A 26210-nucleotide genomic window follows, 5' to 3' on the forward strand; every position below is an offset into this window, starting at 1 on the left:
TCTTATGGTTTGTCTCCCTCTCTGTTTTTATCTTATTTTTGCCTCTCTTCCCCTATATTCATGTTTTGTTTCTTAAATTCCACATATGAGTAAAATCATATATTTATCTTTCTCTGACTGACTTATTTCCGTTAGCGTAATAGTTCTAGACAGTGTCACCTAACTATAGTTACCAAATCCAGATTGATGGTTACCTTGGGAGTAGGGGAAGGAGGTATCACCAAGAGCATAGGAACCTTTAGGGGTGATGAGCATGTTCACTCTCTGGATTATGGTGATGGCTTCCTGGGCATCACAAATGTCAAAACTTAGCAAATTTTACACTCAAATATGTGCAGTTTATTGTATGTAAGTTATACCTCAATAAAACTATTTTTTAAAAAGTTAAAAGCTCATAATTTGTGTAAAGCGTTTACAACTGCTTGGCATGTGGGGTGTCTGGCTGGCTCATTTGGTAGAGCATGGGAATCTTGATCTCAGGATCTCAGCCTCGTGAGTTCAAGCCCCGTGTTGGGAGTGGAGTCTACTTAAAATAAAACTTAAAGAAAAGAGAAAGACTCCTTGGCACATAATAGCTACTCATCGAAATTGGCTTACTTTTACTGTCTCAAGTTCAAGGGCTCAAGGGGACTACATGGCTTCAGGAAAGGGAGCCTAGCGTCCCCCAAGTGTCCATTCCCTCAGACCTGGGTAAGGGCCGGAAGGGCTGAGCTCTGTCTGCTTCCGGTGGAACTCTGGTGCCCTCATGTGGTCCCTGGGGGTACAGCAGGCTGCCCTCTACTTCCCTCACCCTGCACCTTTCCCCCTGCTTGGGCCCATGCTCCCGGCTCCATGGAATGTGTGTCTGACTGCCCATCTATCCATCACTTGTTCCCCCTGGCCCAGGTCTCCACCAAGACTTAACATCCACTGTGGAACATATCCTGATGTGCTATAGAGCTCTGCCTGGTTTCCTCATCCTACAGCAGACATCCCTCCACTGCCCCCCACGATGAGGTCCTCCAAGATTGGGTGGGAGAGGAGGAAAGGAAAGCCTCTGGGGAGAGCTCAGTCCTCACATGGCCTCACCCTAGTCCCCCTGCTCCCTCCCCGCAGTCTCAGAGCTGGTCTCCCTGCCTCTCCCAGGGCAGCCAGGGCAATTGTTAAAAAGCCCCTGTCCCAAACCCTCCAAACCTCCTCACCTTATGGGGCTCCAACCCCATGTGGGGCTGTGCTGCTTTGCCCCTGTAGACAGATAAACCCACACACGTGTGCCACCCAAGCCTTGACATGGCACTGGGCCAACTAGGTGTCCGCACGGAAACAAAAAAGTGTGGCAGGACCTCCCATCAATACCAGGTGGGTTGCAGATACAATTTGAAAGCTAAAAGGCAAAGCTTTAACAAAATATACAAGGACACCTTTATGAAGTCTTTATGACTTTGGGGCAGGCAAAGTTTCTTTAAAAGAACAGAAATGGTGATACCGTAAAGGAAGCTGTTGATCACTTGCACCATATTAAAATTTAAAACTGTTTACCAAAAGGCACTGTTAAGAGAGTGAGAATGTGAGAGTGAGGGAAGGTATTGATAATACAGACAGCAGTGAGGAGTTCTCGTCCAGAGTGCACAAGCCCTACAAACCAGTGAGGAGAAGGCATATGAAGGTGGCACAAGCACCGGGAAGACACACCCTCAAGGGAATAGAAAGGCCAGGGACCAAAGGGAATGTGGATTAAATGGCAGTGTGGCATGACCACGGAGCCACCAGAGCGCCGAGTGGCAGAGACGGCGGTCCGTGAGGATGCGCAGCACAGAGACGACCTGCGCGTGTCCTGCAGTCGGGGCAGATGCGCAGCCACTCGGGAAACCGTCGGGCAGTGGCTTCTGAAGCTGAACAAGCTCGCCCCCCGACCCGACCCTCTGGCCTCTCTGAGGCCAAGTACACAGGTTTTCCGAGAGAAACGTTCGGGCACGTTTGCGACTGTGAAGCGGAAACAACCCAAATCTCCTTCCACAGAAACATGATGCAGAGACGAGGCCACTGTTGGTGGTGAAACTGACCAGCACAGCCCCCGAGGTGCCTGACTCCGAATCACGTTGAGGCTCCGAGGAGGCAGACGTGAGATTGTAGAAAATACACATATTCGTTTCTGCTCCCAGTTCCGGGCCCAGAGCTACTGAAACCCTCGTAAATTCCTAAGTGATAAGAGCACCAGGACCACCTTTTGTTCTAATGAGCTGACTCCGGGTGGGCTCTGGGATAGAGATACTCACCAGAAGGACCAGCCAGGATTAGAAGCTTGGAAATTTCAGCCCCAGCAACACCCCCTCTTCCGGAGAGGGAGGGGCTGGAATTGGATTTAATGACCCATCATGCCTGTGTGAGGAAGCCTCCATAAAATCCCGATCGTATGGGGTTCACAGAATTTCCATGTTGCTGAACATGTGCAGGTGTGGGGAGAGTGGCACCCAGGCCATAATTCACCCCACACATCTCTTCCATCCAGCTGTTCATCTGTACCCTTTATCATACCCTCGTACGGTAAACCGGTAAACGTAAGTAAATGTTTCCCTGACTTCCGTGAGCTGCTCTTGTAAGTTCATCAAATCCAAGGGGGAAGGGTCATGGGAAACTGGTCTGTAGCCAACAAGTTGTGGGTGACCTGGGGACCCACTACCTGTGACTAAACTCGGAAGGGGGGCGGGCAGTCTTGTGGGACTGAGCCCTTCACCTGGGGATCTCATGCTGTCTCCAGGTAGATGGTGTCAGAATTGAGTTAAGCCGTAGGACACCCAGCTGGTGTCAGAAACAGAAGTGAAGTGTGTTGTGTGGGTAGCACAGGAGACTCACAGGAGAACAGTGTGAGTAGGAAACTAGTTTTTCTTTTTACGCAGACGCGGAAAGGTTCTTGGGGCACAACTCCACTTATGTAAAGTTCACTATGGGCCAGGCTGGCCTGCACGAGGTGGCCGGGTGGCACACACCGACAGGCAGGGTCCTTTCCTACACAGTTTGTGCCCTTCCTGCACGTGTCATACATTGGCTGGCTTACTGGGAATCGAAGCGCCCCGGCCTTGCTCCCCCTGTGTGAAGCTGCCTCTCCACCATCACCCTTATGGCCTTGGCCCTCTCTGTCTCCCACCCACTGAGTCCTGTCCCTCAGGCTCTCAAAGGCCTTTTAGCCCAAGGGCCTCTCGTCAGAGAAGTCTCCAGCCCCTCCGGGGCACCCCTTCTCTCCACAATACTTCTTTCTTCCATTGTGTTGCTGTGGGAGGTGATCTCATCTACCTGTCTGTTTAGATGTTTGCTGTCTGGCTCCCTTACTCCCCCTTCACATCCCTTATAGCCTGGAAGCCACAAGTGTGTGTTACAATGACCTGTGTGGGATGGGCACTATCAGCCCCAAGATCAGGATGGCCTGGAGCGCAGCTAAGGGCGCTGGGTCCTAGCTCTGCCATTTGCTAGCTGTGTGGTCAGGCAGGAGTCGCTCACCCTCTCTGTGCCTCACCAGGCTCAACTCTGAAAACAGGGTCTTCTTTGTGCCCCCTCCCAGGATGGATAAGTTTTGCAAAGAGTGCTCAGGGAGGCCTGGCAGAGGAGGGGCACTCTGGAGGCCCATCTCTGAGGCACTGTTACCCCTGCCTGCCTACTCTTGGTGACTGGTTCCGCTGGGGGTGGCAGCACCAGGACCCCTTTCTTGAAGGAACAGACTCTGTTTTCCCTCCTCCTCCTTGGGCCCACCACCGGCGTCTAGGTCAGGAGAGATGCTGGTGCAGAGTAATGCACTTTCCTCCCCTGAACCCTCCCAACCCTCTCTAGAGGCCAAAGCCCATTCCCCTTCGGCATGCTGGCTACCAAGAGCCCTCAGTGGCCCCACTTGCCCCTTTGCCCCCACCGGCAGGTGCAACAGTGCTGCCTGGGAAGGGGCCAGTAACCCTCTGGAGGCCGGAGGAGAGAGGTGCACGCCTCACTCCACTATTCCACACCCAGTCATCAGCGGCCCACCTCCAAAGGATCTCTAGGAACATTCTGGAAAGGTCATTTCCCCCTTTATCATCACTCAGTAACCCTCTCTATTCCACACAGACGACAGGGCAAGGCCCTAAGACCCAGACAGGCCTGGGCTGGTGGGAGGTGGGGGCGGCGCTGCTGGCAGGGGGGAGGGTTCATAGCAGGTGAGGCCACTTTAAGAGGAAAAGTCAGCCCGGGCCAAGAGTGTGCAGTGTGGCCTTCAGCTTGGGAAAGAGGAGGCCCGTGCAGAACTGATTGCAGGTTCGCATTCTCTGGCCGGCATCTGACCTGCCCAGGAAGGTGTCCCTCACGTAGCTGGAGGCCCCTCAAATGCCATCTATTTGTGGCCTGGACCTTGACGGCTGGCAGGAGACATGTGACCACAGGGATGGGGTATTTTTGGCAGTGGGGGTGGGGCCTGTGTGGTGAGCCCAGCACCATGCCGCTCTGGGACAGGCAGCTCGGACGCCCAGCTCCACTGCCCTGGCTGGCCACAGGGTCCCAGGTATGACACTGTTAGTCCCTTGTTCCCACCCCAAGAAGTCCGAAAGTCAGACAGCCCCAGAGGGACTTCCCCAAGGGCCAGAGAGGAGGGGACATTTCAGTGGGTCAGGAAGCCACAGTGCTCTGGTCTCAAGGAATCTTCATCTCAGCACCGGCCTGACCAGAGTGACCTCCCACCTCCCAGGGTGCGGTGGTGGCTGGCCAAAGGTCAAAGGTCACCTCCCATAGGAGGCTGAGACACTAGGGGCTCTCAGGCAGTTGGGGTCGCCTTTGTTCACAGAGATGAGGCAGACAAGGGGGCTCTGCTAGCTGGGCAGGCCTGGGTCAGGGGCGCAGACCTTGAGGATGGCTCTAGTAACCCACTGGGAGTTAGGAGGCTCATTTCTGCTCTGTGACCTCCTGCCTAGGCAAGGGGCAGAGCCAGGTGCTCCCTGGTGACCTCTGAGTGGGCTCTGGCCAGCACTAGAGTGACCTTGAACTCAGGGGAAGCCCGGAAACCTGTCCCAGCCAAGGATGGTGGAAGGTCATCCCCAAAGGCTGGTCGCTTGCTGGACGCTGCCACCCCTCCTCCGTGGCCAGCTGCCACCGTGGGCCCGTGGGGACAGGCCACAGTTGGCCATCCCCCACGTGAACTGACTCCCAGTGAGTGACCCTTGAAATGGGTTTTGCTGTATGAAGTTTACTTTGGTACCTACCGTTCTGCAGGAAAGTTGGAGAAAGTGAGGCTGACCTAGCTGCACAGAAAATGCTCAAAGATGTGACGTAAACCACTTCTGGGGACAAGAATTCAAATACAAGGAACCCTATTTTCTTAGTGTGCCTCACTATTTGATTTGCAGAATGTAACATATGTCATTACACGGTTATTATTAGGGGTCAGTTTGGAAACAGGCAAAGCGGGAGCCACGCGTTCTCTAACTTGGAGGAGAGATCGGGTTTGACAGCAGCTCAGCTTCCCTCCGGATTCCCTTTTCTGCTCTCTTGCAGGACATAGATGGAGCGCCGGCCCCCGAGCCAAGGAGGTGGGGGGCACCCCGGGGACTGGGCAGGGTGGTGGCAGCGTATGCTGGCCTGTGTCCGGGGCCTGGGTCCGTGAAGATCCCACCTAGCCTCAGGCTGTGCTGCTCAAGCGCCTCTGCTGACCTGAAATGGAAAACTTCCAGTACAGCATCCAGCTGAGTGACCAGGACTGGGCCGAGTTTGCAGCCACGACTGAAGAGTGTGGCCTCCCGCAGGCCAGCCTGGCCTCTGCGGATGAGCTCTTGTCCAGTGACATTGACCAAGGGGACAGCAGTGGCCACAGGCCCCCTGGGCCTCCACCCCTCCTCGAGGGGCAGCCGGCTGCTGGGGGGAGGGGCTGGCCTGGTTTCAAGAAGGAGGACAAGGCCGCTGCCCGGCCACTGGTCAGCAGGTCTTGGCGTGAGCCTGTCTTGGCCCTGGGGGTTGATCAGCAGATGCCCGGCACGTCCGCACAGTCAGAAGCTTTGCCGTCCCTCGCATCTGACGCCGCCCCTCTAGGTCACAGCTCGTCGCTCCCAGGGCCAGCGTCTTCCAGAGACGAGATGCAGAGACTTCTGCAGGGGCCAGCCCCCCAGGACCCTGATCCTAGTCCCCCTGGTGAGTCTCCTCAGAGCCCCGAGTCTCCCGGCTGCACCACTGCTCCCCAGAGGCCCCCTGGCACTCCTGGAGCCGCGCCACGCAGCCCTGGCCGAAAGAAGAGGCACACGGCCGGAGCCAAGGGGGGCCGGTGCTCGAGTACTCCGGGCTCCGCTCCCACCCACCTGGGCTCCCTGCTGCCTGCTGAGGCCAGGCCCAAGGAGGACCTTGGTCTGGCTGGGTCCAGGGGGAAGGGTCTCTCGGCTGGAACAGCAGAGCAGACACCAGGAACCAGGCAGAACGGACTGAGTCCAGAGTCTGCAGGAGCGCCTGTGCAGATGACCAGGCAAGGAACAGATTTGGGTCTGTCTACACCAGTCCCTACGACTGAGCAAGGTATAGACCCACTCAGAATGACCCCCAGAGCCGAGCCACACACCGCGTCCACACCTGCCCAGGAGACTCATCCAGATATCTCCGTAGCTAAGTCAGATGTGGCTCCGTCTACACTCGCCTCCAAGCTTCAACCTGACATGGCTCTGTCTACACCTGCCCCCAAGTCTAGACTGGACACGGACCTACCTGTGGTGGGCCCAGTGGTTAAGCCAGAGGTGGACTCATCTACACGTGCTCTGCCTCACCTTGTTTCCAAGACCCGATCCGATGCAGGTGTGTCTACACCTGCTCCCCTTCCCCGGGCTGGGCCTGACTTGGTGGAGGTGGAGGCTGCCCCAATGGCCAGGCTGTGTTTGAGCTCTGTTGTGTCTCCAGGAGGACACCAAGAGAAACCCAGAGGGGAGCCTTCAGCAGGTGCCCCTGGACATCACTCGGGGGAGCCCCCCCCACCAGGCTCTGTTCAAGCACCCAAGAAGAAGAGAGTGCGATTTTCCATGGCCGTGCCCAGCCCTGAGGAGCCAGGTTTGGGAGAAACCTCAGGCCCACCCTCACCAGCCACAGCCCGGCCCGCGCCTCCCAGGACAGCAGCCGGGGGCCGAGACAGGCCTGGAGGCTGGGATGCCATGGCAGTCGGGCCCCGGTCCCCCCAGCCTCGGATCCTCAAACACCTGCCTTCCCCTCCCCCCTCTGCCTCTGTGGGGTCTAGGCCCAGGCGCAGCTTTGCAGTGACCCTCCCAGAGGCCTACGAGTTCTTTTTTTGTGACACTATTGAGGAGGAGGATAAAGATGCCGTGGAGGCGGCAGAAGCTGACCAGGCGCTGGCCGGAGTACAGTGGCCGGACACGTGCGAGTTCTTCTTCCAGGACCGCCGAACCCAGAGGTCAGGGCACTGGGGGGGGCACTCCGTGGCCCACCCCCCACAAGCTGAGCCTGTGCCAGCCTGTCCGCCTGGAGACCCCGTGCCCATCTCCATCCCCGAGGCCTATGAACACTTCCTTGGGGAGGACGTGTCGGGGGGCGTGCTAGAGCTGGCTGCCCTTCTCCAGCTGCAGGCCACAGAGCCCCCCGGGTCGGTCCCCTGGGGAGTGGGGTCTGGAACCTCACCAGAGCCTAGCCCAGTCACAGCAGAGCAGCTCAGCCTGGCAGTCGGGCAAGCAGGTGAGTGTCGCGTGGGCCCCGGGGCTGTCCAGGTCCCGGGAACGTAGTGTCCAGAGAGTTCAGCCAAGCAGGTGAGTGTCGCGTGGGCCCCGGGGCTGTCCAGGTCCCGAGAACGTACTGTCCAGAGAGCTCAGCCAGGAGGGCTGCTGGGGAGGGGCAGGCTAGGACCCCGGGTCATGAGCCCTTAGGGGGGCCTTAGGGATGAGCCGGGAAGGATGGACTAGCTCCTGGCCATCCCAGGACACAGTCCAGGTGGGGTGGATGAGGCCAGACACCACGGCCACTCAGGAACTTGTCTCTGCACTGGCCGTCATTCTGTATCCGGGCCCAGATGACAGCAGTGCCCTGCCCCCGGCCTCTAGCACAGTAGACACCGGGACAGCTCACGCTCAGGCCTTGCTGCCTGCTGGGTCGGGCACTCAATAGACTTTCTCTCACATTTCCCTGCAAGATATTTTACAAACCAGGAAATGGTACCCCAGCGGCAAATCCTGCTGAGGTCAGCTTGACTCAACTGTGCCACACACTACCCTGTGTCCTGGGACGGGGTACTGCACGGAAGAAGTGACTCAGACAGCGTGTCTGGGACAGACGAGCCTGGGTGGAGCCGGAGCACAGAGCATGCTTCTTTTCCCTAGGAGAGCCCCGGGAGCCTCTCACCTCGTTTACCTTCAGCCAGAATGACATGTGCCTGGTGTTCGTAGCCTTTGCCACCTGGGCTGTGAGAACGTCAGACCTGCACACCCCAGACGCCTGGAAAACAGGTTCGGGGGCCCTGGGGGAGGAGGGGGCTGGTGCCCAGGATGACAGCTGGTGTCCAGTCTCGGCTGCCGGGCCAGCAGGGATGAGGGGTGCGTGGAGAGGCACAGATGTCTCCCCTGACCCACCCCTAGTTCCGCCGGCCTCCTCCTGCCCTTGGGGGGCCGGGCCGTGTGCATAGAAGACAGCGGCCAGACCGGAAGGCGGCCGGCACTCAGGAGGCTCTCTCATGCTTCTCTTGCAGTCTTGTTGGCCAACATCGGCACCATCTCTGCCATCCACTACTTCCGCCGGCAGGTGGGGCAGGGGCGCCGCAGCCGCAGCCGCAGCCGCAGCCCCAGCCCCAGCCGGTAGGATCCAGGCTCGGCCCAGGAAGACGCAGGACAAAGAAGTGGCCCCAGGGGCTCAGGACGAGGTGCTGCCTCAGGTCTTGCCCTTTGATCCCTGTGTCCTGTGGCATCTAGGAAGGAGCCAGTGTCCTCGGTCCTGGCTCCCTTGGATTCCACCCAAAGGTCTAGCCAGCGGCTGAGGCCACGGCTGTGCTCCACACCTGGAAAGAGGGAGATTCTGGAAGGCTGGGTGGGTAGGGCTGAGCCAGGAGCTGGTTAGTAAGGTGGCCAGATTAGCAAATAAAAACATAGGGTGTCCGGTGAAACTCGCATTTCGGACATGCAGTATTGGAGATTGTACTAAATTACACGTGGCTTATCCGAAATCAAATTTGACGGGGTGTCCTATGTTTCATTTGGCGAGCTGGGGTGAGAAGCAGGACAAAGCGTTGGAAACTAGAAGGTGTCAGTGCAGCAGCAAGGCTGCAGCTGGAAATCCGGGCAGGGGGCAAGGGCGAGGAGACTGGGTGGCCTTCAGGTGGAGGGGGGTGTCCCAGAGACTATCTGCCCTGTTTACAAGTGGGCTGGGGTAGTGAAAACCTCTGAGGCCTCTTTGACCCCTGAACCCCGGGGGCGTGTGGCCAAGGCCTTCTTGGCTCCTGAGACCGTGAGCGGGAACCCATAGGGGCCTATAGGAGGGCGGCCCTAGCAGGGTGAGGGTCTGTAGGGCAGAGGCTGGAGCCCCTCCTGTGGGGAACCCTGGACGAGGCACAGGGGCAGAATATGGTGGTGTCAGGTAAAGGGACTGAACATTTGGGGTTGTCCCGGGGCTTTGAGGAGCCAGAGATGGGGCAGGAGCGCGGGTGGGAGGCTGGTGGCAGCAAAGCAACGGAGGCTACCAAGCTGGGTGCCGGGTCGGCATGTGCACAGGGTCCCCAGGACAGGGGACTTCTGGCTGCTGAGTGGAAAACGCGGGGACACGCAGCACAAATAAAATCTTTATCTTTATGTTTAGTCTCTTGTCAGTTTCTCCCAGCCGGCCGCAGTCCACTCGCATTTGCCCAGAACACCCTCCTGCCTCTGCTTGTGATGTCTCAGACTTCGCTGACCTCCTACCCTTGTGCTCTCTGACCTCACGTGCTCTGACCCTCACTAATCTTTCTCAGCCCTCTGGCCTTCACACCTACGCTGTTCTCCCACCCCCAGGTAAAGCCTGCACCAAGTGGCCTCCCCGTGTCTTCCCTGGAGGAATGGTTCAAGTTTGGTCCCTCCATGCATCCTGCTCTGATCTGTGTCTGACCTGAGCAGTGTCACCAGGCCATCTTCGGTATGAGGCCCTCTGCCTGGCCCCTCCAGAGCCCAGGGAAACTCAGAGTTCTGGAGACCCCTGCACCCTGCTGGGGTCAGACACTGACTCAGCCTTCGATGGCGTTCAGGTATTGGATGCTGGTCAGCCTGTGGCCCTACAAAGAAAGACCCAGCTCTGCTGCAGACCCCCCACTCCCGGCTTAATGCTGGCGGGTAGTCCCAAGAACCAGCCGGCCCAGGGGCCATCAGATCCACTGGATGAGCCCCCCACCAGCCTCAGGTGCTCCGCGGGGCCAGCGCTTGTGGGAAGGAGATGAAGCTTTGTCCCAGATGTTGTCATAGCTCCTGAGGGGATGGCCACCTGGTGGGGGGGACAGAGATGCATGTGCCTTCAGGAAGCAACACCCAGAGCTCCCCTCAGAAAGAGGCAAGGGCCTTCACTCACCTGAGGGAGGCGGCAGGGGGTCGGGTGAGACTTCTCTCCCAGGGGAGACCTGGGGACCCCAACCACAAGTCTGAGATCTGAGCCCTGGGGGGGACGCTTGGAGACCAGCCCACGAATCTGCCAGATCCCACCCCCACCTTTTCCTCCCGCACCTACCCTTCCTACAGCCTCCCCCCAGCCTGCTGCTGCTTCCTGTCCTTGACCTGCCATATCTTCCCTGTTTCTGTCTGTCCTGCTCCCCCAGGGTCCCCGAGGCCACACACTGTTTCCACCTCCCCGCAGAACCCTTTGCCCAGCAGGGGTGGGTGCTGCTACTCACATGCTGAGGGGAGTCTGGGGGTGGTGGACCCTGGCCCTGGACAGAGCCTCGGTGCCGCTGAGAGGCTCGCGGCTGCAGGGCTCCCTTCTTGGAGAGCAAGTGGGGACCACAGAGCCCAGAGCTGGGGTCAGAGACAGGCACAGACACAGGGACCGAGGGGAATGCGCTTGAGGACTCAGGTCCAAGCGAGCTCTGCATCGCGCTGAGGAACTGCAAGAAAGGGGTGGTGACCTGAGGCTCTGGACCAGAACCTCGGTAGAGCTGAGGGAATCCCTGTCCCCGAAATGCCTTGGCCTCTCATCATGGCTGAGTGGACCTCAGGCTGTGGACACACCCAGCCCTGTCCGTCCCCCACAGGGAACTGACCTCATCCAGGCCCTGGACATCTGTGATCTTGTGGTGGGAGGTAGCAGGTGGTGTGTAGGGATCGGCATAGAGCGGGGACCGTGGGGCCTCCGGAGGCTGGTCTCGGGCCTCGGGGTTGCCCTCCGGGCTGTGCTTGCTCAGCTGCAGGCAAGAGGCGGGAGGGACAGGTTTCCTGAAGAGGAGGTGGCCTGAGTCCTCCCTTCTCTGAGCAAGAAGGCCTCTAGGTGGCTCCAGGGCCACCTGGGCCTGAGAAATGGAGGCCAGGGAGATGAAGGGTGGGATGGAGAACTGGGTCAGCGTGCTGGGCTCACCTTGGTCAGGTCCAAAAACAACGAGGTGGCCTGGCCGGGCCCCTCAGCCCGGGCCTTGTTCCTGGGTGACCGACTGCTGCTGCTCCGTCTCAGCTCTGCCCTCTGCCTGCTGGTGCTGGTGCCGCCAGGGTTGGCCTGGTCCTGTGGGGACCAAAGACCTTCCAGAAGGTTCCCTAGGGCCCTGACCCACTCAACCCCATGAGGCTGCACAAAGTTCCCTTCAGTCTGAGTCTCCTCCCCTGGGGAACTAGGGTCCTGCTTGAAACGGGGTGCCATGGGGGTCCAGGTTCCCCAACACAAACTGTCCTCGTGACTCCCTGCCCCCTTCTTCTGCCTATCCCTCCCCACTCCCAGATGCTCACAGGCACAGGCTGGGCGGGGCAGCCTGTGGTGGACGGCACCGAGGACTCAGGGAGAGAGTGGCTGGTGTGCGTGGACGGGGGTGCTGGGCACCCTGAGCCCCAGCTGGTTCGTCCATCTGAGGAGAGCGAGCCTCGGCCACCACCCATGACCTGGACACCAGGGGGCAGGCAGAGGGGAGGTGAGACAGACAGCAGGACCCCTCTCCCTCCCCACCCACCCTTCTGCCCAGAACCTGAGAGGTGGGTGCAGCATCTGTCCTTGCTGGCCCCTCACCTGTGTGGACACCCGCAGCCCTGGGAAGCTCTCGGGGCCAGGCAGTGGGGGAGCTCCGTCCCTGTGGGAGACCGTCTGCAGGCAGAGCAGCCAGTGGCTGTAGTCCTCGTAGCTGGCACACAGCACGCGAATGGTGTTGATGAGACGGCCTAGCACACAGACACTGTGAGGGGGCCTGGCAACAGAAGCCCCCTGCAAGGCCCCACTGAGGAGCTGGGGCGCCCGGGAGGCCCACGCCCTCCCTCCCAGCCCAGGCCTCCACCCACCTTCGATGAGGAAAGAGCGGATCTGCTTCTCCTTCTCCTCCAGGTTGATGTGGATGGCGCTGAGTGGGAGCTCCCCCTGTGGGGGCAGTGATGAAAGACGGAGCCTCAGTCTGGGGTGGGTGCAACCCTGTGCCTCTGCCTGGGCCCATAATTCTGTCTCACCCTCCAGAGCCGGGCTGGGCCCTCAGAGCACAGGCAGAGGGCAAGGCAGGCTGAGGCTGACATCCCTGAGGGAGGTCAGTGCTCCCCGTCTCTCCTGAGGGATACCTTTACCCCTGGACTCTGGGTGGGGCCTCCATCAGCCAATGGCAGGCACAGATGGATGCTTCTGGGGACTGGTCCCCTGGGTCACCTATTAAGACTGGGGCTAGGGTGGGAGGGATCATGCAGGAGACCCCTGTATGTTCCTCAGTGACTGAGGGTAGAAGGTTACTGTGATACACATGACAGACACACTCCAGCTCGAGAGGACCCTCACACACACACACACACACACACACACACACACACACACACTGGAAAATGTCCGCTCGGAGGTATAGGCCCCTCTCAGAGATACTGGGGGCCAACACAAGAGTGCCTCCCAGGAGGGGTTCTGCCCCCATGCACCCTGCCTCGGTGACGGTCCTGCTGGTGGTGGAGGATGCTCTAGGATAATAAGGGGTCCTACGCAGGGGTCCCTCCTTAGCCACATCGCAGCTGAGACCAGACTGACCAGGGCAGCGGGCCAGGTGGGTGGGGCCAGCACACTCTGTCCCAACAGGCCCCGAAATACAGGTTCCTCCGGAGCCACTGCCCTCTCCCACCCCCACACACAGGGTGTCTCCCTGGGGCAGGTCCACAGTGGGGAGGGACCCACCTTAAAGCAAAGCCCATCTGCTTCCTCAGAGAAAATGGCCAGTGACGTTGGGTACAGGACCAAGAGCCGGTCCCACTGTTCCTGCAAGGGAGTCAAAGGCAGAGGGGGGGCTCGACCAGTGTGGGCGAGGGCCTGGACCCCATTCCTCACCCCTCCCCCATCTTTTGTCCCCTCCTCCATTCCCCCTCCCATCCATCCTGTGCCCCCATGTCTTCATCCCTGTGGCCCCATCTCCTGTCACCCCTGGGTCCCCCCGCCTCCCACGCACCTGTGAAGGCAGATGCTGAAGCTTGACCCTCGAGGCACAGATGGCACTACCCACCATCTGACGCCCCGATGCTGTCCGCAGCCGGGTCAGTCTGCGCTGTAGAGTCCAGGGCAGCTCGTCCTCAGGGAGGCCCTAGCGGAGGGGGGTCAGGGGCAGGCAGAGGGTGTGGGCGCAGGGGGGATGGAAAGGGGGGTGGGGGTTCCTGGCACTCACCTGCGGGGGCGATGAGTGGCAGTGCTGCAGCCCTCCCACGAGGGCCATCTGCTTTTCCAGGTGGTACAGCCAGCGGCCCAGCTCAGCCTGGCTGGAGCAGAGCACGAGAAGGGGAGCAGGCAGCGGGCCTGGGGGTGGAGGAGTGGAGTGGGCTGGGCCAGCAGCCCACAGGATAGGCCCTGCCCGAGGGATCCATGGGCACCCCAAGGCCTGGAACAGGAGGAGCCTGTGACACCATCTGGGACCATCGGCCACTAACAGGGCCACATTCACAGCCCTGGAGGTCCCCTACCCGCTACCTTGCACCCCTGCCCAGCAAATGCTCATGGGCACGCTGGAGGAAAAGCCAGGATCCCCCAGTGCACTCAGGGTCCCTCCATTGTTCTGAAGCTCAGCCAGACCGAGGTCCCTGAGCAGCCCCAGCTAGAGGTCCCTCCTGGGGGCCAGGTCCACTCATGCCCCCCACACACCTGTGATCTGGAAGGCATGCTCTCTGGATCCCTCGAGCGGGCAGACACTCAGCTCCGCCAGTGGTAACAGCCCCTGCCAGAGCACGTGGGGGAGAGGAGGGCTGGGGGACCCCGAGTGGGACGTGGACACCCGCCTCCCAGGAGGCTGCTCTCTTCCTCTACCCCCAGCCTCCGCCCTTTGCCTGTTTCCCCGCACCTGGAAGGTGAGTCCTTTGGAACCATGGGCCTGGAAGTACAGGTAAGAGGGGAACAGCTCCAGGAAGCAGTCGCTGATGTCCTGGGGGAGAGCAGGGCTGCCGGTGTGACGGGCTGGGGGTCAGGCCCCGGGCCGGTACCCGAGCACCCCTGCCCCCTCCCCGCTCGGCCCGGCCTGACCCCACCTGGCTGTGCTGGAATCGCAGCTGGACCTTGGCATAGTGTATAACCTTGCCCAGATTCCTCACAGGCACCCTCCGCCGCCCCTTCTTGAACACACTCAGGAACGGCTGCTCTAGATTTTCTCGCTGGCTCTCCAAATCTGGGATGTCCTGTGGGGAGCAGAGCTCAGGGGAGGGGGCCTGACCTGGGACCAGCTGCCCCGCCCATACACACCCCTACAGTTACACAATACAAAGGTTAGGAACACACACACACACCATCGCTCATAGGTACAGAACCGTACACACACTCACAGCTTCTTAACGTGGAAATAGTGGGAAGATACACACACGAGCGAACACTGCCTGCCAGTCATAAAATTACATGGCCCGGTGGTAGAGACAGCGAAGTCTGAACTCAGCGGAGATCCAACCCTCATTTTAGACATTTCCTCAGCTGCATACCCTCGTGTCAGTTACTCAGCCTCCAAAGACTTGTCGGTCAGAGGGGTTTGGGGGCACCTGACGGAGACGGTGCTCGAAACACTCCCATGCTTGTAGTGTTGGCTGTAAATGTTTAATACCTGGTTCTACAAAGTGGGGGAGGCGATTTCGATGTAAATACTCCCACCGTGGCCCATTTCAAACTACCAGCATGTCAGTGACTGGGGAGCCAGAAAAAGATGCATCAGATCAGCCCTTGAGAGTCTGTGCCGACAGCTTTGGCACACCACAGCGGGCCCCTTCACCTCACCCACAGAGAAGCCCAAGGTCCTGGAAATGGCTCAAAGGGTCCCCTGTGATCTGCCGCCTCCTGTAGTCCTATTCTCTCATATCATGCACAGGCTGCCTCAGGGCCTTTGTACTTGCTGTCCCTCTGCCTGGACTACTCAGGCCAACTCTCTTCTCACCCATCAGGATTTGGCTCAGATATCACCTTCTCTAGGAGATCGCTTCTGGGTAACTTTGTAACCTTCCCTGATCCCTCTGCACACCTTTCCTCCTTTACTTTTCTCCTTAATGCCACCACATCTGACTTATCATATCTTTTACTTGTTATCTGGCTCTGTCACAGGGATGGGAATATCAAGAGAATGGGGTCTTTGTCTATTTTGCCCACTGCTGTATCCCCAGGGCCTAGGCCAGGCCTGGGATGCGCTGGAGGTTCAATGCCTGTCTGTTGAGGGGAGGGATTGTCAGTGCCCACACACACTTAGCTGATTCTGGCACACAGGGGATCCTCTGTAGTCGGGGGCGTTAATCATCAGATTGGGAGTCGGATAGGGATGGGTGTTGACCTGACACCCTGGCTGGAAGGGCTGAGGTCTAGGGGCTCAGGGGCGAGTTGGGGCCATGCTTCATTTGGGTGCTAGCAGGGGCCATCTCAAAGGCTGCTGAGTCCTGGCCAAGCTAAGCCACCCCTTGGGCAAGCCCAGGAATGTGAACAGGCTCACGGCTTCCTGGCCTCCCTGACTCTGGGTGGGGCCTCCTGTACCCACACCCAGTGTGGGGAACAGCTCAGGGATGGGACCCATGAAAATTAGGCCATGGAGCAGGAAGGGCCACACAGCTGTCCCTGTGGCCCGGGCCCAGCCTTAGGGCCCAGGGAGGAGTTAGCTCATAGCTGTGGCAAGGTTGGTTCATTTGTAGGTTCAACCTGCCTGGTCCCCTTTCCTGCTATGTCCTGCCAAAAGAGGACCACCAGGGCCACCACACCTCACGTGACTCCACCAGGGTCACATGATGCGACCACACGGAGGGACTCCAGCCCAGCCCAGCCAGAGCCTGGACAGAGTGCCCTGCCCACTTCTCTGAGGCAGCATGGTTTCTCAAGCCAGCACTTTGCCTGCGGAGAGCCCTGGGACCACAGAGGGCAAGAGAGGGGACAGGGGTGGGCTTCCCAGCCTGAGAGGAACACGTTGGAAAGGTGAGCTCTGGAAGCCCACACCAGCTGCTAGGCCTCAAAGGGGCAGTGCGAGGACAGAGGGATGCAGGGCGTGGGCCCTGGCCCAGAGTCACAAATGTTACTGCTTCTATGTCTCCCAAGAAATTGGAGGCTCATTTCCCTCATGTGCCGGGGTTTCTGCACATAGCAGAGCCTCACCCCCACCCGGTGCTATCCAAGCTGGGGAAGAGGGCTTGCGGGTCTCTCCCCACTCAGCTAACCCTTAGCCTCAAGGAGGTGGGCAGGGTGAGAGGGGGTGGAATTCAGTTCAGAGGCGGGCCTAGCACACGGGAGCCACATCCCTGCTGTGTGGCCTTGGGGGGGGGGCGGGGCACAGTGGGCTGCTGTGGAATGAGGCAGCAGTGGATGCCGAGATACCCCCTGGGAGAAACAGGTCCAGAGTAGGTGAGAGGCTGGCTCCCTGTTCACCTAAAGCCTCTTCCTCTCAGAGTAATGACAGAGGGTGGGGGTTCACAGCCACACCACCACCGTGACACCCGCGCCCACGCGGCGACATAGATACATGTGCTTGGTCCATCTCGAATATGCCTGGACATGCTGTCCCGCGCCCAATCCTGGGGGTGGGCAGACACCACAGGTACGGTTCTGAGCGGACAGCCTGACCTTGGGGCCCCCTCCCGCGTAGCAGAGAGACTCCTGGAGGCCCCGCCTGTGGCCCGCCCCTGCCCGGTGCTCCCTCGCCCCACTGACTCAGTGTCTCTCAGTTTCGCTCTCCACTCAGACTTTCGGCCGCATGAGCTCCCTAGGGTGGGGCAGCGTCTGCTTCCTCACCTCACTCGGGATCTGACTCCCCCCAGGCTGAGGGGGTAAGACCCTGGGCCGAGCGAAGATAGGACAGGCACACACAGCCACACGGAGACCACCGCCACCGCACCCCTGTGAGCTGGGACACGCCCACCCGCCTGCTCACCGTCCCAGGGACGTAGTAGAAGATCTTGTCAGCAGTGGTGTCCCCGTCAGGACCGGCCTCGGTGCCAAACAGGCCAGCCAGCTTCCTTGCGCCATCCTCTCTGGGGACAAGTGAAGTGGGGCTCACAGCCTGGCCCCAGAGGCAGACTGAGGGACACCCTGTGACCTAGTGGCCGAGGCTGAGCTCCCCCCTCCCCCGCCCTCACCTATTCCCCTTCAGCGAGGGCTTTCTGGAGAAGGAGGCCCGGAGCCTCCTAGGGGCCTGAGGGACGCAGTGGCTGTTCCCCATGGGCGGCGGGAGTGGCGTGCCCCAGTGGAACAGGTCGACCGGTCTGTGTCCCTCGGTACTGAGCCTCACGTCCCGCCTCCCAGGCGGGGCTCTGGGAAGTCTTGCCCTATACCTAAGGGCCGGACGAGGGTGGAGCCTTTCTGGGAGGGACCCACCCTCCCCTGGGCCCAAGCCTTTCAGCTCTCTGCCCTGGTCCTCCACACACACAGGCTAGGCTGGAGTTGGGGTGGGGGTAGGGGTGTGGGGGGTGGGAAGAGTCTTCTCCCGGGGTCCAGCCAAGAGAACCCACCTTGGCCTCCAGTCTGTACAGCAGTCGCCTCGAAGGCCTGGTTTATGAGTATGTGGCCTGCCAACACTCAGGTTGGGGTTGCCTGGGGCTGGAGCTCCGTGAGCCCAAGGATCCCCCCCTCTCTCCCCTGCCTGATACAACCCCTCCCCACTGAGAGCACACATCCTGTTTCCACCCAAATGCCATTGAGTCACCACTGACTAAGGGGGTGTGTGCTTACTCTCAGCTGCTGAAACAGGAGTGTGCAACTTTAGGGAAGGGGAAGCCAGGACCCTCCCCCAACCTCTCCGTCCCTGGCCAATGCCCAGAAAAGGAGGCCACAAACCTCCTGGGTGTCCCCAGGACCATCGTGGTGAGGCAGGGGTAATGCTGTGTACACCCACCCCCCTCTCCAGAGCCTGGGATGATGAGATGGGACCATGAAGGCCTCTCCGGACCATGCTGACAGCAAACCACACTCCTGGCCGGGTGCTTGTCCACAACATCGCCTCCCTGTCCCACCTGGATGTGACGATGCGGCCTCAAAGCCCCCAGCTGCCAGCGCAGAGCCTCCCCCAGCCGCACGCCTGTCCCCGCGCCCTCCCGGTCATTCCAGGCAGGACCCCAAAGGGTGGAGATGTACGCTCAGCCTCAAGCCCACAGAGCCCCAGAAACATGTTTATTGTTCAAGTTGGCTCATATTGCTGTGTGGGGTCTGTGGCACGCTTGTGCTCAGCTCAGTGCAGGATCCAGAAAAGACACCATGCCCACGAGAAGGAAGCCTGCTGCTTCATGACTTCCTTGGGAGTGTGCCTGGCTGGGCATGGTAGGGGTGGTGTGCAAAGCCCAGGCTGGAAGGGTCTGCACCTGCGCAGAAAGCCCCCACCCCACTAACCCTGGCCTGCTGCTCTGCATCTGCCCCTCAGTCCATCTAGGTCTGCAGAGTCTGAGTTCACCCCTGACCCATCTCTCCCTGGTGCCCCCAGTGGGGCCGCAGGACTCAGGGGAAGGCAGCTTGGTCCCAGAGACACAGGACACTTCAAGGGGAAACTGTAAACTGGTGGGTGCTGCGCTGCTCATCGATCAATAAACAATGAATAAACCAACCATTAAGTAAATAAACGGTACACACACAAACACTGAGGAACGAACACAGAAATGGACAGCCTCGACGCAGAGAGACATGGACACACAGGGCAGGACTTTCCCGGTGGGGGTCGAGCACCCCGCCCCCGACACACGAGGCGCTGGGGCCACCCCTTGGGGCTTAAGGCATGTGGGAGGCCGCGGGGCCGGGTCTCTGTGCAATCCGCGCGGCGGCTCAGAGGCTGGTGGACGACACGGACAGCGTGGGTGAAGAGGGCGGCGGGAAGTTGAGCAGCTCGAGCACCGCCGCGCCCACGCTGCTGCGCCGCGTGAACATGCAGGACGCGGCCACCCACTTGTTGGTCCTCGGGTTATACTTCTCGATGGAGTTGAGGCTGGAGCTGCCATCGTTGCCCCCCACCGCGTACAGCCAGCCGTCCATGGCCACTAGGTCGTGGGTGCTCCTAGAGGCGTGGGGGTGGGGTCGGGGTGGTGAGACTTGGGGGTGGGGCCAGGGAAGAGCTTCTGGGGGCGGGACCAGAGGAAGAGCTTCTGGGGGCGGAGCCAGGGGAGGCGCTTCTGGGGGCGGGGCCAGGAAGGCGCTTCTGGGGGCGGGACGGGGCGGGGGTGGGGAAGAAGCTTCTGGGGGCGGGACCAGGGAGGCGCTTCTGGGGGCGGGACCAGAGGAAGAGCTTCTGGGGGCGGAGCCAGGGGAGGCGCTTCTGGGGGCGGGGCCAGGAAGGCGCTTCTGGGGGCGGGACGGGGCGGGGGTGGGGAAGAAGCTTCTGGGGGCGGGACCAGGGAGGCGCTTCTGGGGTGGGACCAGGGGCGGCACTTCTGGGGGCGGGGACCTGGAGCTGGCGGAGGGGGCGGGGGTACAGATGGGAGGGGTCGGCACACCCCACAGGGGTGAGGCCCTAAGACCTATCTGCCAGGCGCTGGTAGGTGGTGGTGACGACCCCCGGGCTGTGGAGGAGGGGCGAGCGCACCTTCGGATGTTCATGGGTGCTACACTCTCCCAGGCACCCGCCTTAGGGCTGTATCTCTCCACAGAGTTGAGGCAGCTGGTGCCATCATTGCCGCCGGCCACGTAGAGAGCCCCCTCCAGCACGGCCACCCCTGCTGAGCTTCGTCGGCTCAACATGGAAGCCACGGGCGTCCACGCGTTTACCTGTGGTTGAGGAAAGTGGCTGGGGGCAGACCCACCACAAGCGCAGACCCCTACTCCGGGGCAGGGTATCTGTGCGAAAGGGATGGGATGCAGAGGGTTGACCCTCTGGGTGACATGGGTGACCAGAGCGATGACCTCAAATAGCTCTTAGAAAGGGAAATCAATGTGAGGGTTCGTACCTGGGGCTCATACTTCTCCACAGTTGCCAGGTGCGATGAGCTGTCGTAACCACCCACCGCGTACAAGTTCCCATCTGCAGAGAGTCAACATACCCACGGCGTGCTTGCTACTTGTGGGGTCCTCAGGGTGGGGGCAGGTAGGGGTGGGGGTGTGGGCACTACACAAAGCAGGCTCTGTCACCCACCAAGCATGGCCACACGCACGTATCGCCTCCGGGTGCTCATGGCAGCGATGGACGTCCATGTTCCCGTCAGAGGGTCATAGCGCTCAGCACTGTGGACACCAGGTCTGCTACTGACCTTGAGCAGTGGCAGAAAGGCTGCCCTGGTTCCAGGACCTGCCCTCCCCTACGGAATGACTACAGTCCCATGCTGGGCAGTCACAGAGACTGACCCCAGAATCCCACTGCAGCAAGAAGCAGGCCTTCTGGGTGGGCATGAGCCACTGGCCGGCTGCCTGAAAGACCCTGGGCAAGTGTCCACGTGGGCCCAGCCCCTGGGCTGCTGGGAAGAACTTGAGAGGAAAAGAAAGGGCAGCTGGGCTGGTGCAGATGGAGAAGCCCAGGGCACCGGGTGACTCGAGTCAGGTGGGATCCCTCTTTGCTCCCCTCAGGCATGACTTCTGCAATCCTGATGCAGCCACACCTACAGCCAAACCAACCCCAAGAGGCCACCCGGCCCTGACCCCGGCCACTACCTGTTGAGGCAGGAGGCCCCATCGTAGCCACCAGCTGCATACAGGAGCCCATGCAGGGCGGCCACACCCAGGCAGCTGCGCCTTGTGCCCATGGACACCTCAGGCTGCCAGGTGTTGGTCACGGGGTCGTACGACTCTACGGTGGCCAGGTCTGAAGTCCCATCGTAACTAGGGGAGGGGTCCGTTGCCGGTCAGGATTGGCCCAGCGGGTATATGCTGAGCCCCTGACCCCAGACCAGCCTCCACACTTACCCACCCACGGCATACAGCCGGTTCCCAACTGCTGCCACGCCCACCCGGGCCCGGCGCGTGGACATGGAGGCCACCACGTGCCAGCGGTCAGTGCGTGTGTCGTATGCTTCACAGTCCCCGTGGATGGCGAACAGGCTCCCTCCACCTAGGGATGGGGAGGTGACAGGGCAGGACAAGGGGCCCCAGGGAGGCAATGGGCTGGGGGTCTCTAGCATAGGTCAAGGTCAAGAGTATGGGGGCTTGAAGTGTGGGTGGGGGTGAGGATTGGTGAGCGGGTCACACCACTCGGGGTCCTCTGTAGGCTGACAAGAGGAGCCGGTGTGGGGTGGCTGCAGGATGTGACCAATATAACGTGGGGTAGGCTTGCACTGGCTTACAGATAGAAGGCATAGGTCAGGGATGGGAGGGGAGAAGGAGGTGATGTGGGGGGCGTGGAAACCAGGGGACACGATAGGTGAACATACCCACAGCAAAGAGCACAGGGCCAGCACCCTCACAGCGCCGGGGCCGCGTACGGCTGGTGCCCAGAACGCCCCTCTGCTCAGGCAGCAGGTGGAACTTGAGGGCCTCAATGAGCAGGTCCTTGCAGTCAGGGTGGTGCCTCACCAGGCTCTCGGCATCCACATGGCCCAGCAGGAAGTCCCGGCTCAGCAGGGGCAGGCGCACACACTTCATCAGCTGGGGGGTGCAGGGGGTGCCATGGTCAGGGGGCAGGCCCCAGCGAAGAGACTCACTCTCAGACACCCTGGACCCTTCCTGAAACACGTGCCTGCATCACTCCTGTGAAGTGTCTCTGGACACGGCAGAGCCCAGGTGCACCCAGGCCCTCAGCCACTGTGCAGCCCCTCCCGGGTACGCTGGGCCCCCCCAGGCGCTGGCCTCACCCTTGGGACATGCTGTCTCCGAGAGTCCACGTCATGCTTGACCCAGCTCAGGACGGCACGGTAGACGTCCTCCTCCGAAGGCACGTTCAGGCTGTCGCTGGAGACCAGTTCCAGCACCTGGGGGTGGGGACCCTCAGACCTGAGATCTGGGGAGGGTCTTGGGGGCCCATGGAGCCCTGAAGGTGCCTGGGAGGGAGAGTCTGATAGGGAGCCCAGAGTTCCTATGAGAAGGGGCCAAGCAAGGTCAGGAGCCACAGATTTGGTTCCTGGGGACCTAGGCCCAGAGCAGTCCTGGGGATGTGGAACCAGGGACTAGAGGTTGTAGGCAGGGGTGTGGTCAGGGCAGGATGGGATCAGAAGTCAAAGGTTGAACGCTTAGGTGGGTCAGAAAATGGGGATGAGGTTGTGGGGCTTGGTCAGGGGGTGGGTCGTGAGCCTGGAGCGTGGGTCATGGGTTGGGAATAAGGGTTGGGGGCGGGGGGAGGGGGGCAAAGGGCCAGGTCTTAAGGGCCAAGATGAAGGGAGCCAGGGGCCTAAGGACGGGGTCTGGGGTCCAGGGTCTAGGGACTGGGTCAGGGTCGAGGCTGTATGCCAGCTGGCACGTTACCTGCTTTAGTGGCAACAGCATGAACTCCTCAGTCTTGGCCACATCCACGAAGTGCTGCAGCACGTACCTGTGTGCTGCCTTGAGCAGGTCACCGCAGGAATGTGTGTCAGCAAAGCCCCGGATGCCCAGGCAGTTGGAGGGGTCGAGCTGACTCAGCAGGAACTTGCAGCAGGCGTCACGGACGCCATTCAGCTGCAGGAGGCTGGCAGCTGGGAGCAGAGTCTGTGGGGTGAGATGAGAGAGAGCCAGGGGAAGAGGGGCGGAGAAACGGGACGTGAGGCACTGAGGGACAGGGAGAGGCACGAGAAGACACCGGGAGCTGAGGCACGAGGCCCAGGAGAGGTGCCGTGAGTTGTGAGATGAGGCACCCTCACCTGTACGTTGCCCTCGCCCACGACGATCTCGGCAGTGTATGCAAACTGCACCAGCTGGTCCAAGGCCTGAGGGTCAATGTCGTGCAGTGTCACGTGCGTCTGGCGGCTCTCACTCATCTCATCTGTGGGGACAGCGGGTCAGGCCGGTCCCTGCCCTGTGAGATCTGCGGAGCCCCCCAAGTGCCCAGACTGGATGTGGTGGTACTTGCTTGTGAACATGGCGTGGAAGTAGGGGCTGCAGGAGGCTAGCACCACCTTGTGTGCTCGGATCTCCTTGGCTGCCACGTGCAGGACGATGTCACACAGGAGGCCACGCTGCCTCATGCGGCTCATGGCCACGAAGGCGTCGTGATAGTGCCGTTTGGAGTTGTGGGACACAGTGTGGCCCTCACGGCTCAGCAGCTGCATTGCACCCTCCATGGGGGCCGTGGGCCGGGCCTGCCGAGGACGTGCACGCTCTGCCTCTGGGCTGCAGGTGGGTAGTGCCAGGTCAGGGTGCACTCTGCAGGGAGTTGTCCACCCACCCCTGAAACCTCAGGCAGGGCCAGGACACCCAGGAGGTCACCCCTCCGTCCAGCAGCCCGTACCTGGCTTCCATCAAGGACCACCCTCCTCAACTTTTCCTCACGTACGGGGAGCCTCCCTGGAGTCCAGCAAAACTGCCCTGTCCCTGTTCCTAGCGTGAGGTTCAGTCACGCACCTGATGTCGACTGTCGGGCCTATACGGCTTCCTCTGCTGGGACCCTCCTGGCACCGCACTCCCCCCTGCCCAGGTGTACCCATAAGAACCAGGACCCCCTCTGCCTGTGACTCTCCCAAGAACCAGGCTTCCTCTGCCCTCCTTGGGACCAGGTTCTCCTCTGTCTGTGACCGGCCACCGTTCCTGTTTCCCATGAGTCCAGTGTCCTCCGCACGAGCTGGGCACACAGGACGTGCATGAAGCGAAACTGGCTAATGCTGTATGACAGCTCTGAAGAAGACCCCTATGCCCACCATCAGGCCTGACCTCACTTGACCCTCCGAAGCGGCTCCACCCGCCCCTCTCCCCCCCCCCCCCCCCCCAACACGCATCCTGCAGACAAGCCGCCTGAGTCTAAAGAGCGCAGCCAGAATTCAAGGGCGGCGGGAGAGGACAGAGCCTCCGGGAAGCAGCCACCTCTGGACGTCCTGTCCCAGGTCTCTGTGTGCGCGATAAACGGAGGAGGAGTTGTACCCTCCACCGGCCGGCCGAGTCTGCGGGGCGCAGAGGCCGCCTCCTCCGGGCAGCCTGCCAGGGTCGGCGCGCGCCCCTCCTTGTCTCCTTCCCGGACCCACTCAGCCCCAGGTCTGGCTTACGGTCCCCAGACCCTCGGCCCACTCACGCCGGCGGCTGCGGCGGCGGTGGCGGCGGCGGCGCCTCCGGCCCGGGCCCCGGACTGCCGTGCTCCGGGCTTTGTGTCCTGCCAGCCGGGCGCTCGCTGCGCGGCTGCATGGTCTCGGCCGCCGGACCCGCCGCGATCCGCGGAGAACGCACAGATGCACGGACGCACTGACGGCCGGAGGGCTGCTAGGCGGTGGCGGCCGGCTCAGCTTCCCTCGGTCCCGCCGCCTGCCCGCAGCCGCTGTTTCTCGGCGCCGCCCGCTCCGCCTCCCGCGCAGCCCGCGTCTTTGGGGACTGAACGAGGCACTCTAATCCTCCCAATGTCTGGGCTCTCTGCCTGCCTCCTCCTCCAGGAAGCCCCCTGGGCCCCGCCCGCCGCCTGTCTAGGAGAAGCCTCACCGACCATCATCCATCCCCGCCAATTCATTCAAGAAGCCCCGCCCCCGTAAGCACCCTGGACCCGAAGCTTGGAAGGCCCTGCTGCCCCTGGGGCCTGAGGCAGCCCAGGACCACATCCTCCCTGACCCTTTGTGACCCCACGCAGACCATTTTGCCTGTCTGGCCTTTGCTGAGTTCGCTCCATGAACTCCTACAAGTACCAGGCCTTGAACTGGGTGGGGCGGGGTAGGGTGTGGTAGGACAGGGGTGCATGGCCTGGGGGACCTGGCAGGAGCCACGACTGCTCCCAAGAAGGCTGTGGGATCTGGCTGTCCAGGCCCACAGAGCCTTGCCTTTAGGTAGATGGGTGGAGGGAAAGAGGGCACAAGCTGGCCTTCCATCTCCTTTCTTCTCCAGGCAAGGCAAACTTCCAGCCTCTGGGCCTTTGTACCTGCCGTACCGAAGACAGGGCAGAGGAAAAGTGGCCGTTCATGCCCAGCCCCGTATGTGGACTAGGGCTAGTGTATTCATAGGCAAGTTCCCGGCAGAAGACTCACTGGACTGAAGTACAGGCACAATACTTTAAGGAAGATTTGGCCAAACGGACTTCAGTAAGGGCTCTGGGATCTGTCCATTGCCCACCCCCCGCTCCCGCCCCGTGATGTGGCCTGTCCAGTGAAATTGTAATGACTCTCATCATTCTCATCCTCGTTTGATCCGGATGAGACTTGCCTGTCTCTCAGTGTTTTTTTTTTTTGGTTGTTGTTTTTTTTGGCGAACTGCCCATCCAAGGCATTGCCTTTTCAACTAGACCGTTTTTCCTACTAGGTTGTTGGGTTTTTATTATTGATTTGTAAAAGCTTGTTGCATAGAAGTCCTCTCTGTCAAGTGTTTCCATCTGGATGCATTTTGTCCACTGTCAGTGCATTGACATCTCACAGGCACGTGCCATGGAGCTCTAGGGAGGCTGCGGGCAGGGCTGGGAGAGGTTGCCCCAGGTCCCGGCCTCTCTTCCCTCAGACAGGTACCGCTATTACTGTCTCCTAGAACCAGGAAGGACACAGATTTGTGAGCAGCAGGTCGGGATTCTATCATATGCAGTTCTGCCCGATTTTCGAGAGCTACGGCCCCTCACTCAGTGATGTGTGCGGGACCCATGACTGAACCAGGCCTGCGCCATTAGCCCCAATTCCGCCGGCCACCGTGGGAGCCCGGAGCCAGGAGGATGTGAATGCGCC

The 26210-nt window shown here is 60.6% G+C and overlaps 3 protein-coding genes across 8 annotated transcripts; 1 reads left to right on the forward strand and 2 right to left on the reverse strand.

Annotated features, from left to right (window-relative positions):
- Positions 1–4250: 4250 nt before the first annotated feature.
- PERM1 (PPARGC1 and ESRR induced regulator, muscle 1) lies at positions 4251–9273 on the forward strand. Of its 2 annotated transcripts, XM_019460993.2 has the most exons (4): positions 4255–4498; positions 5485–7647; positions 8286–8411; positions 8651–9273. In XM_019460993.2, exons 2-4 carry the CDS (start codon positions 5646–5648, stop codon positions 8758–8760), a joined length of 2238 nt encoding a protein of 745 aa, XP_019316538.2. In that variant the 5' UTR covers positions 4255–4498; positions 5485–5645; the 3' UTR covers positions 8761–9273. The 2 variants fall into 2 exon arrangements, with proteins under 2 accessions (XP_053755117.1, XP_019316538.2); XM_053899142.1 differs by lacking the exon at positions 8651–9273 and having other exon boundaries at positions 4251–4498; positions 8286–8632.
- Positions 9274–9720: 447 nt separating this feature from the next.
- On the reverse strand, positions 9721–17902 carry PLEKHN1 (pleckstrin homology domain containing N1). 5 transcript variants are annotated; one of them, XM_053899148.1, is made up of 16 exons: positions 17634–17897; positions 17429–17528; positions 14577–14723; positions 14393–14473; positions 14197–14269; positions 13727–13854; positions 13514–13645; positions 13246–13326; positions 12387–12462; positions 12121–12269; positions 11847–11996; positions 11485–11625; positions 11174–11314; positions 10808–11017; positions 10489–10537; positions 9721–10404 (listed from the first exon to the last, which is right to left on the reverse strand). In XM_053899148.1, the coding sequence occupies exons 1-16, from the start codon at positions 17714–17716 to the stop codon at positions 10289–10291; spliced, it is 1857 nt and encodes a 618-aa protein (XP_053755123.1). In that variant the 5' UTR covers positions 17717–17897; the 3' UTR covers positions 9721–10288. The 5 variants fall into 5 exon arrangements, with proteins under 5 accessions (XP_053755123.1, XP_053755120.1, XP_053755118.1 ...); XM_053899145.1 differs by having other exon boundaries at positions 14197–14473; positions 17634–17902; XM_053899143.1 differs by lacking the exon at positions 11847–11996 and having other exon boundaries at positions 14197–14473; positions 17634–17787.
- Positions 17903–18648: 746 nt separating this feature from the next.
- KLHL17 (kelch like family member 17) lies at positions 18649–24835 on the reverse strand. The gene is made up of 12 exons (XM_019460994.2): positions 24596–24835; positions 23444–23703; positions 23235–23356; positions 22861–23082; positions 22254–22370; positions 21834–22047; positions 21370–21514; positions 21118–21285; positions 20606–20694; positions 20421–20494; positions 20060–20241; positions 18649–19534 (listed from the first exon to the last, which is right to left on the reverse strand). Exons 1-12 carry the CDS (start codon positions 24703–24705, stop codon positions 19306–19308), a joined length of 1932 nt encoding a protein of 643 aa, XP_019316539.1. The 5' UTR covers positions 24706–24835; the 3' UTR covers positions 18649–19305.
- Between the last annotated feature and the right edge of the window lie 1375 nt (positions 24836–26210).

The sequence above is a fragment of the Panthera pardus genome, unplaced genomic scaffold (assembly GCF_024362965.1).
Source record: "Panthera pardus isolate Hobbes unplaced genomic scaffold, ASM2436296v1 HiC_scaffold_11, whole genome shotgun sequence".
Classification (NCBI taxonomy): Eukaryota; Metazoa; Chordata; class Mammalia; order Carnivora; family Felidae; genus Panthera; species Panthera pardus.